The 13,042-nt window shown below is 43.5% G+C and overlaps 1 protein-coding gene across 1 annotated transcript in view; it reads left to right on the forward strand.

The window, feature by feature from the left end:
* LOC114582386 (uncharacterized) overlaps positions 1-13,042 on the forward strand; it is a 108,310-nt gene that overhangs the window by 86,360 nt on the left and 8,908 nt on the right. The window contains exons 11-14 of the mRNA XM_077917812.1: positions 8,263-8,559; positions 9,922-10,218; positions 11,518-11,814; positions 12,154-12,462. Of these exons, the coding sequence (XP_077773938.1) occupies positions 8,263-8,559; positions 9,922-10,218; positions 11,518-11,814; positions 12,154-12,462 (1,200 nt within the window). The remainder of the gene's footprint in view (positions 1-8,262; positions 8,560-9,921; positions 10,219-11,517; positions 11,815-12,153; positions 12,463-13,042) is intronic.

The raw sequence follows: 13,042 nt of genomic DNA on the forward strand, positions 1-13,042 counted from the left end.
AACGGACTCCTTTCACTGGTGGTTTTTAAGTAGAGGTTGGATGGTCATCTGTCATGGATGCGTTAGTTAAGATTCCTGCATTGCAGGGGACTGGACTCAGTTCTAGAATTCTTTTCTTTTTTTGGACAAAGTAATAATCATAAATAAATCAGAATAAAAATGTGCGCCCCACCACCGAGATCATTCCATTGTAACTATCCAGCCTCCCAAAATTTCAACACCTCTTGTGATGGTTTGACCCCTTTCCGTTTAAGCAGTACAAATTCCGCAAACACCCTCCATATCTCCTCAAAATCATTTCTCCTGCGTATTCCCTGTCTTACCTTAATAGCACATGCTAATTTATCATTCATAGCTATATCCCACTCCTCTTTATACCATTCTTCCATTTTATATTCTTCTTGCCCCTTGCACTTCCTAGCTATAATACTTTGTGCAGCTGTCATTAAAATTTGTGAGGAAGTCCTTCATTCCCTGTGAACCCTTCCATCAGACGTTAAGGAGATGAGCAATTATATAACATTTAGGAAACATCTGAAAGAAGCTCTGTATAGGGAAGCTTTTTAAGGTTTAAAACTTTACTGTGTTTTTATATATGCTGGAAGCTGCCCAGAGTGGCTGGGGCAACCCAGTCAGGTGGGTGGGGTACAAATAATAATAATAATAATAATAATAATAATAATAATAATAATAATTTAATACTGATTTAAAAGCTGACCTCCCACCCCTCAGACGTTCCCCCTATTTTCCTCCCACCTTCGCTGCTCTCAGTACAATAACTTTTCCAACTTTGGTTTCAAAATTCACTCATCCTCTCTCCCTGCACATCACCTGCGCAATTACCAATTTATGGTATGGCTTCTGTCCATTATTATAACCCATCCTCAAAACAATGGAGTAAGAGTAAACCTAAGGAGCGCCATGACGGAAAGCTGAGGAAATCTTTATCCATTTCAGCATTCCAACTTTTGTATGTTTCAAAGTACACCTGTGAATCTTTCTCAGTTTTACTGCTTTCTCCTTTGTAAACTGCTTTGAGGGTTCTTCCCCCCCCCCTTTTTTTTTTGCAAACAAGAGGAGTATAGACATAAATAAATAAAATAAATGGGTTGTTCCTGAGGAGATGCTTTTTCTCCTCCAAAATGAGACACTTTTCTCAGAAAGGGGATATTTTTCTCCTCAGAACAGGCCGGGATATGAAGCAGGGATATGAAGACCTCCCTCCGCCTGAGGCCTTTTCCCGCCTTTTTCCTCCCCCTAGATTACAGGCTTCCTCAGCCTCAGCCCTCCAGATGTTTTTAGGCCTACAACTCCCATGATCCCTAGCTAGCAGGCCCAGTGGTCAGGGATGATGGGAATTGTAGTCTCGAGACATCTGGCGGGCCGAGGTTGAGGCAGGCTGCCCTAGAAAGTGCTGGAAGAGCTGCCCCTCCCCCTCTCCCCTCAGGGAGAGTCAGGGGAGCCTTGGCAAGGAAGGAAGGCGGCCATCTTTCTTTCGTGGGGATTCAAAAAGTTCTTTCTTGTCCTCTTCCCAGGGGCAACTGATTTATTTCATAAAATTTATAGGCACTTGACTGTGAGGGTGGGGGGAAGCAGTCTGGTAAAAGAAGGGTTGGTCCTCATATCCGGAGGCCTCCTAAGCAGCCACAGTCTGAAATCCATTAATTCATGTAATTCCGTCAGGCGCCCATGAGGGGCTTTAGGGGGGTCCCTGGCCAGAGGATGGCTTGGGGTTCCCCTCCTGCCTCAAGCAGAAGATTCGGGGGCTTCTTCCGGTTTTCCTGGTCTTCTCCCTCAGCTTGGAAAAAGTCACATTTGCCTCTCTTTCCCCTCAGTTTCCCAATTCATTGGCCTAAGGAGCCCCTGAAATGCGCTCAGCAGAGATTAATTTTTCTGTACAATCTCTTCTTCTTCTTTGTTTGTTTGTTTTTTTAGTCATTTGTTTTATTGGTTTTATGTACAATCTTTACAACAGAGGACTTTACAACCAAAATAAAAATTTGCAACAGAAAACTTTACAACCAAAAGAAACCCAGACAGAAGCAATAACATGACTCTCATGTTTTCATTTGTACTAAATCCTTCTCAAATTTCCTTATTTTACTATTTATTAACTTAAATCTTCTTTTAATTCCTTGTTCTTGACCTCCTAAATCGTGTATTTGTCCTCTACAGTTTTCCAATTACTGCCTTATACTTTCCTCCCTCTATACCCGTTACTTCCCTTCACCCATGTGCGGTCTTCTCTGCATACTGTTGTGTTAACAGCTATTAAATTCGTTTTTCAGTTTGTATTGTAATGTTCTCTTGTATCCTTGCGTCCTTCAGGCTACTGCATGTTAAATTTAAGCTCTGAAACCAAACCAATATATCCCTGTATGCATTCCCATTCTTTGTCAGTTTTTTGATTAGAGCAGCCTCTAGTTTTGCCATCTCCACAAATTCACAAATTTTAGCTGGCCATTCTAGTAATTCAGGTATTTTTTCTGATTTCCTTTTTTTCCTTTTTTTTTTTTTGCCACTACTATTCTGGCCGCTGCTGTTGCGTACAGGAATACATTCTTTTGTGTCCATTTTCTGTACAATTTCATATAACCATAAAACTGTAGAGTTGGAAGGCCCTGCAATGCAGAAATCTCAACTAAAGCATCCAGGACAGAGGGCCATCCTCTTCTTCTTTGCCGATCCCTCATAGTAAGATTGTCTTCCATGAACATGGTTTTATCAATGAGTCCGTAAGTGACTGTGGAGGCCAATTCTGGACCCACATGTCCTTCCACAGTGGGGACATTGGTTTCCAGGCAGGAGTTGATCATGGTGTGGATTTGCCAAGCGTGCCTTCCTCTTAGCACGTTTCTCTCTTGTGTCCTGAGTTCGAGTGTCTTTAAAGCCCAGGACACCTTTGGTCAAGGCTGTTCTCCAACTGATGCGCTCGCAGGCCAGTGTTTCCCAGTTGTCAGTGTTTATACTACATTTTAAAAATATTTGCCTTGAGAAAGTCTTTAAAGATCTCTTTTGTATTTTGCTTTCCATTCTCGAGTTGGGAACAGAGTAGTTGCTTTGAGAGGTTGTGGGCTCTCCTTCCTTGGAGGTTTTTCAGCAGAGGTTGGATGGGTGTCTGTCATGGATCCTTTTGTTAAAAGTCCTGTATTTGCAGGGGGCTGGACTCAGAGTCCCTTCCAACTCTCAAGTTCTAGAATTCCTTTCTTCTTTTTTGACAAAGTAGTAATCATAAATAAATCAGAATAAAATGTGCACCCCACCACTGTGATCATTCCACTGTAACTATCCAACCTTCCAAAAATTCAACACTTCTTGCGATGGTTTAACCCCTTTCCATTTAAACAATACAAATTCTACAAACACCCTCCATACCGCCTCAAAACCATTTCTTATATTCACTTTTTTACCTTAACAGCACATGTTAATTTATCATTCATAGCTATAGCCCACACCTCTTTATACCATTCTTCCATTTTATATCCTGCTTGCCCCTTCCACTTCCTAGCTAGAATAATTTTTGTCAGTAAATTTGTGAGCAAGTCCTTCACGCCCCGTGAACCTTCTGCCCCACTGGGGTGGAAAATTCTAGAAATTTGGATTCTATGGGCCACACTAAACAGGCTGAGCCTTCGGTGACTGGGTGTAGCAGAGGTGCATGTATAAAATCTACTTTTCACAACCCCAGAGTCAGAGGAAGTGGGAGAAAGGCTATGAATAAGACAAGACATGTGACGGTGGTCAAGAGCTGTTGGCCACAGGCCAGGCCACAAGCATTTACAACATGCTTTGCATCAAATAAGCTGACATTTGGGGGTGTGAAGAGGGTGGAGGACTTGCTTACAGACTTGTGTGTATATATATATATATATACATATAAAATCACATTGTCAGAGGCAAATGTTTGAAGCTTTCTTATTCCAGGAACTTAGGCTGGGTTCAGACTTATACCTTCAAATCACATTTGAAGAACATTCCTTTCTTCCAAGAATTCAGGGCGCTGTAATTTGCTAAGGGCTTCCTCAGGTTTGTGACTCTGTGAGAGGGGAAGGGAATAATTTGAGGCAGATTGTCTGGGATTTCTCAGTCAGGGACATGCAAGCCATGGTTAATGGGAAGAGAGGAATGAAATGAGAAGTGAAATTAGGAAGTGGAGAAAGATTGCCAGCCTTGCCTCTTTTCCCGTGTAAAAGGCATTGGCGTCAAGGACACTTTTTTCAAGCCCTCCCTCTGCTTCTCCTCCACGTCACCACTTCTTGCTCTTTACGTGTCACAGAGCTGCCCCCAAAAAACCAGTTTCCAAAAATAAGCACAAAAGAGAAAGCGAGGACCACAAGCCAGCATGAGGACTGTTTCATTCTGTGTGATGCTGTGCAAAATAGCTGCGCCTCCATCCGGTGTGATGCTCTGTGTATTGTGCTTGATAACTGTAAATGAGTGTTTGTGTTTTTCAAAGATCTTTTGTCATCCCCCATTGACTTTAAAAAGCCCCAGCTTCCCTATGTTCCCTATGGTAGGTGCTAACGTGCTCAGCATTTTATCAGTTACCCAATTTCTCTCAGCTTCCACATCTGCATTTGAGAGTGGCCATGACAGCTTCTGCAGAGCAGCTCAGTGCTGCAAGGCATGCTGGGAACTCTTCTTGAGGCCACCCTGGTGGTCAGCCCCGTTTGACACCAGTGGCGCACCCAGAATGCTCAGCAACGCCACTGTGTTTCTTCTCAGTGTGTTTGGAAAGAAGATTACTATTGCAGATGCATCAGCTCAGTGTTGCTGCTGAAGCCGCTTCTTCTAAACCCCATCTTTGAAGCATGGAGCAAATTAGCCGTCTCATTGTCCTCCTGGGTAAGACCCTTTTCTTCTCCCCTCCAACCCCACTCTTTTCCTTCTTCTGGAGCCTCCTATCTACACTTCACTTCCCAGTTTCCACTGTCTGTGTTTACTCAAATCTTCTGCCTCTGTTCTCTGTGGAGCCAATATTGTGTGGTGGTTAAGAGCGGTGGACTCGTAACCTGGTGAACTGGGTTCGATTCCCTGCTCCTCCACATGCAGCTGCTGGGTGACCTTGGGCTAGTCATACTTCTTTGAAGTCTCTCAGCCCCACTCACCTCACAGAGTGTTTGTTGTGGGGGAGGAAGGGAAAGGAGAATGTTAGCCGCTTTGAGACTCCTTCAGGTAGTGATAAAGCAGTATATCAAATCCAAACTCTTCTTCTTCTGTTTCCGGGTGGGTCTTTAGGGAGGGATGAGCATGTCTCAGGCAAATCATTCACAGCATCCACACGATGTTACTGGCATGGGAAAGTTGGCTGTTTTTAACCATTACCTTTCCTGAAAAAACCCCAAAATAAAATCATAACCTCCAGAAATGCATCAGATTAGGGGGTATTGCTTTGGGAGAAAAAAAATGTGTATGAGGCTATTTAGGAGTCCAGATTATGAAACTTGAAATGATGCCAAAAACGTGTGTGTGTGTGTGTGTGTGTGTATATATATATATATATATATATATATATATATATATATATATATCTAAGCATCACATTTTTCTCCTCTGTTCTTTTTCAGCCTCATTTTCGGCTCCTTGCTGGATGGCGGCCCTTGCAGGTAATCCAGTTAATATAACTTCAAGTACTTAGTGGTAGGGAGATGCTGTCAGTGTGAACACACCATAAAATTTAGATGTGGATATATCGTTGTGGCTATTTGTTCCTTATCCTGTCCCTTATCTTGAAGTCCCAGACCTGAAGAGTGTGAATGGTGAGTCAAAGGGATCACCCACACTTCCTTTTATACTCTGCTTTCTAAGCACAGGTCTGGGATTTCCATGTCCAAATGGGTTGGGGGGGGGGGAGAAGAGAGGAGAGAGAGATTTTCAAAATCTGATTTTGAGTTTAAGAGGCATTGGAATAAATGGTGGAATGGGATGGGTTGGGACTGTCAATCCGAAGCAGTAATTGAAGTATTGTGGAAGGTTATAGGGATTCATGAATCATCTAATGCAATGGGGACATCCTAAGGGACTGGCCAAACTGTATTTTTATCGTATCTCCCTCTGTTTCTCAGATACTGTGACTGCACATCCATCAGGCCTTTGGCTGTCTCTTTCACCTCCACACAACACTTTTGCTCGAGGAGAATTGGCTTCATTGATATGCTCCCTCCCAGAAGGACAGAGGGCAACGCGGTTCTATTTCTATGAAAAGAGAGGAGGTGTACCAGTCATGTATGGACAACAGGCGGAAAATATCTTGGAGGTTTCCACAAAATACCTGGAAACAAACAAAACATTTGTCTGTGCTTACCTGGGGGAAAAGAGTTCAGGAGGACTCTTCCTGTCTTCGCTGAGTAACGAGGTTGTGCTGTCCATCACTGGTGAGAAACGTACTCTTTGTGACAGAATTGCATGCACAACAGCTAAGCCAGCTTGGGGATCATGGTTCCTACTCCGCCCAAGCCATTTTGGTAGTTGTAACTGTGAGAGAGATCAAAGGAGCTCTGGCCAAGATCTCTCAGCATAGTCAGAAAACTGCCACCATCATAGTTCCTAGGGGAAGCCAACAGAGTACAATACTGAAGATTCAAGTCTGTCGTGAAGATGAGCTTTAATGTGATGTAGCAAAGGGGCAGGGTTATTTTAAGCAGTTCTTCAGTCTTGGGGGGCACAGATATTGTTGCTGCTCTACAACTCCCGTCATCCCCTGCCTGCTTGATGGCAGCTGTAGTTCAACAACATCTGGTGACCCAGTGTTGAAGAACTGTGTAAGGCTTTGCTTACACGGCGGGAAACAGCGCTTGAGGAATATTCTTGTCTTCACCAAGCTGGTGCTGTCGATCACTGGTGAGGAACATTATCTTTGTGAATGAATGATACACGCAAAGTCTAAACCATCTGGGTGATTCTGCCCAAGCCATTCTGTTGTTTTTGCCAGGTCCAAGGAACACAATGCAAGGTCCCTGAATATAGGCACAAAGTCAACATCCTCCTGGTTCCTTAGGGAAGGCGAGAGAGCACAGGTGTTATAACATTGGTTTATGTTTCTAATATAGCTGTATATTAAGGAGAGGTGCTGGAGGGATTGGTCTGGAAGTCGCACAGTCTCAGATTGTAGCCCTAATCTTATATATAGTGAATTCTCGATCAAAAATTCCTAGACCCCATCCAGAACACAAATCCCAACTGTTAGCTGAGAATAGGAACTAGTCTTATTCCATTTAAGTCTGTAGCATTGCTATGCTCTGAATTCCAGGGAGACAGAAGTGCTTAACAAGCTAGCCACAAACACTTCTCTTCCTTTCTCTCTGCTCCTTCAACTTCCCTCTCAGACCTTCCTCGTGCTCCAGTTTTCTCTGTTTCTCCAAAGAAGGATGTCTATACAAGTGGGGAATCTGTGGAACTCAAGTGCTCATCTTCCGAAACCCGTCATGTATCAAGGACCCAGTTTTTCAGGGACCATCAGGATCTGCATTCAGTCAAGCCCTCCTCTCCCTCCTCTCTGAGCAATGTCACACACACTCTACGCCTTGCTACTCAAGATGGTGGAGATTACTCCTGCAGGTACCACATTGTGGAATCCGGGCGAGAGATCGCATCCAGAGAGAGCAACTCCATCAGGATTTCGGGTGAGGAGGTCTTTCTTTGCAATACAGATCTCTTGGAAGTTGAAGTGGGAAGCTGGATTGAAACTGAGGAGTTTGGCTGGTCAAAGGAACAGGAGGGGAATTTTACTGATAGAATTTGAATATGTACAAAATTCAAATATCATCAGAAATTCTGTAGTCCTCCCAAAGTCCTATTTCCTTTTCTCATTAATCTGCTTGCTTACTGAGGGGGAGAGAGATTATAGGTCTACAACTCCCATCAGTCATCCACCAAGCAGCTTGATGGGTATTGCAGTCCAACAACATCTGGCAACCCATGGTTCAAACATGCTTGTTTAGGTGAGCTTTTCTCAATAAATTATGTTTGTCAAAAATCAAAAGGTTTTGCTGAAAAGTTCCACCAGTTAATGGAATAGAATTATTGGAATGCTGTTCAGGTGATTTTGATAGTGACCCCAAGGAAGTAGATTGTGGAAATCTGTGTGTAGCATTTGTTTAATGCAGGACTGAGAAGGACCAAGGCATTCTTGGCACAAAACAGGCATACCTTGAACCAACAACTCATTTAAAGAATTTGTGGATGAGGAACCAAAGGAGAATAGCTTAAGGAAGGGGCTGAATGGCATTTTCCCCTTGCACTTCTTCCCTTTCCCCAATGCAGTTCTGCCTCCACCAGCTCCAGAGCTGTCCATCATCCCTCCAAGACAGACCTTTCTCCATGGACAACGGATCACATTGAAATGCTCTCACCCGGAAGGGCAGCTGGCAGCCAAGTTCTTATTTTATGAAATGAAGGCAGAACGTGGGTGGACTAAACTCCAAGAAGACTTCAATAATACCCTGGAAATCACTGCAAAATTTCAGGAAACAAAGAAATCATTTGTCTGTGCCTACATAGAAGAAAGCAGTGCAAGACGATTCTCTGCACAGAGTAACCGCATTGAGTTTTCTATCACGGGTGAGGAAAGTTCTGCTAGTTCATTAACTGAAGACTCAATAAGTTGTTTTCATCTTACTAAGGGCAATCCAGAAAATCTGGCATATTTATGTGGGTTGCTACCTTTTTCTTTTTCTTTTTACTTGTGGAAAGAAATCATATACCACTTATTCCCAACAAAATCTAAGCAATGTAGATAGTAAAGTTAACAATAAAACACAGATAAAATTGTTTTTTTATATTAATGAGGAGAAAGGGTTTCTGTCTGTTTCTAAACTTAAGCCAGTTGGCTGTCACTGTTTTCTCACAAGATATCTTGGCAACATTGATTTTATGGAGGTTATAGAGATTGCCAAATATGTTCCTCTGCATTCTCGCAAAACTTAAATTCCCTGCGTTCTTCAGGGAGGATCTATGCTATTTAAACTGGGTGTTGTTTTTTAATCCCCTGAAGGTTGTGTGATATCATTAGGATGTCCAGCTCTCTAGGAAGGATTTCAAAAGAAAATGTTTTTGCTGAACTTGACCTGCTGTTCCACTCCATTAATGAGAGTCCTAAAAGAATTCATGTCTATTAAAGGTGTTTAATCATGGAAGATTGGAAGATACTATTTCTAGTCTGGGTTCAAGCCTGGTTTTGGAGGCTCAGTCATCTGAGTGACAAGGGTAATAATATTACCAGGTCCACCTGCTCTTTCGCAGCCTATTCTCTGTGATCCATGCACAGGTAACCTAAAAAGTGGATTGCTCTAATGTTCTGCCCTCGGCATTGGTTCAGAAGCAGCAGCTAGTGAAGAATGCAGCAGCAAGGATGCTCAGGGGGGTACCTGACACCTGGGACAATTGTGGCCTATAAAGCTCTCAGCAGCTCAGGAGCAGGTAATCTGACAGACTGCCTGACTTCTCCCATTTATAGACCATCCATTATAGACCTCCCATTTATAGACCATCCACATTCTGAGGATGTGATTCTCCTCTTAACCATATCGCCTGCAAAGCTCCATCTGGTTGGGGGCTGCAGAGATCCTTTTCCATTCCTACCTACCGAATGCTTTCCCTGCTGAGATCAGGCGGGCAGAAACCGTGGGGTGAACTGAATACCTACCCCTTTGGCCTTCTCTGACCTTAATATTATACTAGCCGTTGTGATTATTTTACTGATGATTATTTTTCACAGATTTATTTTCTCCGATTATTTGTTATTATGTAGACTACTTTCTGCAAATGAAAAGCGGGTCAGAAATCCTTTAATGAAATGGAAGGAAACATACAGTATGTGTCAGTCTTAGAAAGGAAATTGTGAGAAAACAGAAAACCTTTCCCTTTTACGTTGTTCCCTAAATCTTTGGATGCTTCTCTCCCTCTGCTTCCTGTGGAACCCAGCATCTTTCCCACCTGCTGAACTTTTTCAGCAACCACAGGAACCTGTTTACAGTCCAGGAGAACGGGTTACCTTGACCTGTTCAGCTCCTGAGGAAATGGACGTGGCAGGATTCAGCTTCTACAAGGAACAACATGATCAGAACTACAAGGTGTTGCCAGATCAAGGAAGCGGCCCCTATGCAGCATTCCCTGTGAATAAAAATACTGCTGGAGTATACAGATGCCTATACTGGGTGCAGAATTCACGACAGATGATCCACTCCCCAATGAGCTCTTCCGTCTCTGTAGTCATGACAGGTGAGAGAGTTTCTTCTGCATGCTGATGGAGGAGATCCAAAAGGTCTCCGTGTCTGGCAGGGAGTGGGGAACATGGGAAATGTCAGCCTGGTTATTTTACAAGGTGACAATCAAGTGTTTATGATTTACAGTGGTACCCTGGTTGTCGAATGGCTTGGCTCCCAAACAAATCAGCTCCCGAATGCTGAAAACCTGGAAGTAAATCTTTTGGTTTTCAAACGTTTTTCGAAAGCCGAACGTCTGACGTGGCTTCCACTTGAGTGCAGGAAGCCACGCCTTGCTTTCTGAACAATTTCGGGAATCGAATGGACTCCCGGAATGGATTAAGTTCATGAACCAAGGTACCACTGTATAAGAAGAAGTGCCTTAAAATCTCAAACTGTATTGAACTTGGACGCTCTCATCTCATTAGTGGGGAATGGGCAACTGTAGTTACTCAGACAACGAAGAGGTTTTTCCTCTGCGCATCCTGACGTGCAAACTGAACTCGGAAGACATAAATGTGGAAGCATGGTTTGCAGAGGGACATAGTTCAGAAGGCAGGAGCTGGGAAATACTGGATGGGGAACATCTAGAAGAAGAAACACTGGGAGAGAGAGGGTTAACAGATTCACAGTCTCTGGACAGCATTCCTCTGCTCAGCCCAAGGTCAAGATGAGCTCAGAAAGTGTCAGAACAGAAAGCACAGAGGGTACAAACTCAGATTACAAGACATAGGAGTGACGGAAGGTGGTGTGATCCTTATCTGGGAGCACCGCCATTTCCAGGAGAGATGTGTTGTTTGTTCTCTCTCTGTGATCATTAAAGTTTATAACTGGTAAGAAGACTCCTTTTCCTTTGTCCTGCTTATCTACTGCCACAGGGGGAGGAAGCTGATTCCCTGAAGCTTGACAGGAATTCTCTGTTAGAGATTCAAAGACCCCACCCAGAGCTACAGATCCCAAGGTTTACTGGAGGGGCTGCAGTGGTACTTCGGGTTACAGACACATCAGGTTACAGACTCCGCTAACCCGGAAGTAGTACATCGGGTTAAGAACCTTACCTCAAGATGGGAACACAAATCGCGCGGCGGCGGCATGGCAGCAGCAGGAGGCCCCATTAGCTAAAGTGGTACCTCAGGTTAAGAACAGTTTCAGGTGAAGAATGGATCTCCAGAACAAATTAAGTTCTTAAACAGAGGTACCACTGTTTTGTTAAAATAATTAAACTGTAGGATGGTTATGCTCCAAATTCCTGAAACAGAGGTGTTTAACAAACAAAGATTGTTCTTCCTTTGTGCTCCTTCTACTTCCTTCTCAGAACACCCTCGTCCCCCAGTCTTAACTGTTTCGCCCGAAAAGGATAGCTACAGAAGAGAAGAGTCCATAAAGCTTAGATGTTCAGCTTATGAAAGCCGTGATGTATCAAAGATCCAGTTTTTCAAGGACAAGAGGCAACTGCAACTCATCAATGTCCCCTCCTCTCTGAACACCTTCACACACATACAACTGCTTCTTCCTCAAGATGGTGGAGATTACTCCTGCAAGTACCACATTGTGGTATCAGGGCGAGAGTTCCCATCCAGAGAGAGCAACTCCATCAGGATTTTGGTATTGGGTGAGGAGGCCTTTCTTTGCAATATGGGTCTCTTAGAGGGGGGAATGGGAAGGTGGACTGAGTTTGGGGGAGGTTGGGCGGGCGAGGAATAGGGCCAATAATTTTGTTAGTAGAATATGTACAGAATTCGAAGCTCACCCATAATTTCATAGTCCTTCCAAACTCCCCTTTTCTTCTATTATTTATCAGCTTGCTTGTTTCTAGTCTGCCTTGGAAATGCATTGCCCCTTCCAGACCAACATTGAAGGAAACAGGGTGCCTGCCCCGAGGAGCATACAAGGGATGTCATCACATGGGGATCCCTTCTGACCTTGGGATTCTCTTTGATTCTCTCTGCAGATGAATCACTTTCCACAATGCCTACCTTTTCCACCCCTGACCAGGCTGTTCTGAGTTTTGCCTCCACAAGCAGGCCACCTAGAAAGTCAACACTGGCAACTTCATCAACCAGCTCTTCTCGCTACATCGCCAGAACACCCTCAACACACACAAAGCTCCTTGCATCAAGCACCTCCTGGTCCAGCTCTTCGCAGATGAGTCTGTATTATAGCACCTCAACCAGCAGAACCAGTGCTCAGGAGAGCAGGAAATCATCTACCTGCTGTGATCCCAAATCAATCACAGACCAAAAGAAGGAAAAAGAAAAAGGTACGGCCCTCTCATGAGGCTGTTATTTTTAAGAAAGGGACCCTGTCTCTTTCTTTCTTTCATTCATTGTTTTATATTTGTATAAAATTGTGATTTTATGGGTTATAAGCCATCCTAAGTGCTGCAGTTGCAGTAGAAGGGAGCAAAATAAATAAATAAGGGTTGCACTGTAAATAACCCACCTGATTCAGCTCAGTGCGGAATATTATTTTCACCCTATGAAAATAAATGGAAACAGTGCTACTGCTGCCTGATTTGTTTGCTTTTGTACCATTATTATTTTTGTCTGGTGGCATTGTTTTTTTATCTGATAGTACTGTATTGTTACTTTATCATGCGTGGCTATGTTTTAAATGATAAAATAGGAATTTTGTGATGTTGCCCTGCTTCCGTTTGAGAGGGTCGACCTGAAAGGCAGCCTATAACTACAGAATGTGGATGGTTGGAAAGAATATTATTTAGAAAGGGGCAATCAATGGACCTTCAGAGACCAGGGAGGGAAGAGGAAGGGTGGAAGCTAGAATGGCCAAAGAGGGGAATATGTGGAGCAGCAAAGTTAATAGATACTAGCCAACTCTTT

Source organism: Podarcis muralis, chromosome 13 (assembly GCF_964188315.1).
Source record: "Podarcis muralis chromosome 13, rPodMur119.hap1.1, whole genome shotgun sequence".
NCBI lineage: Eukaryota > Metazoa > Chordata > Lepidosauria > Squamata > Lacertidae > Podarcis > Podarcis muralis.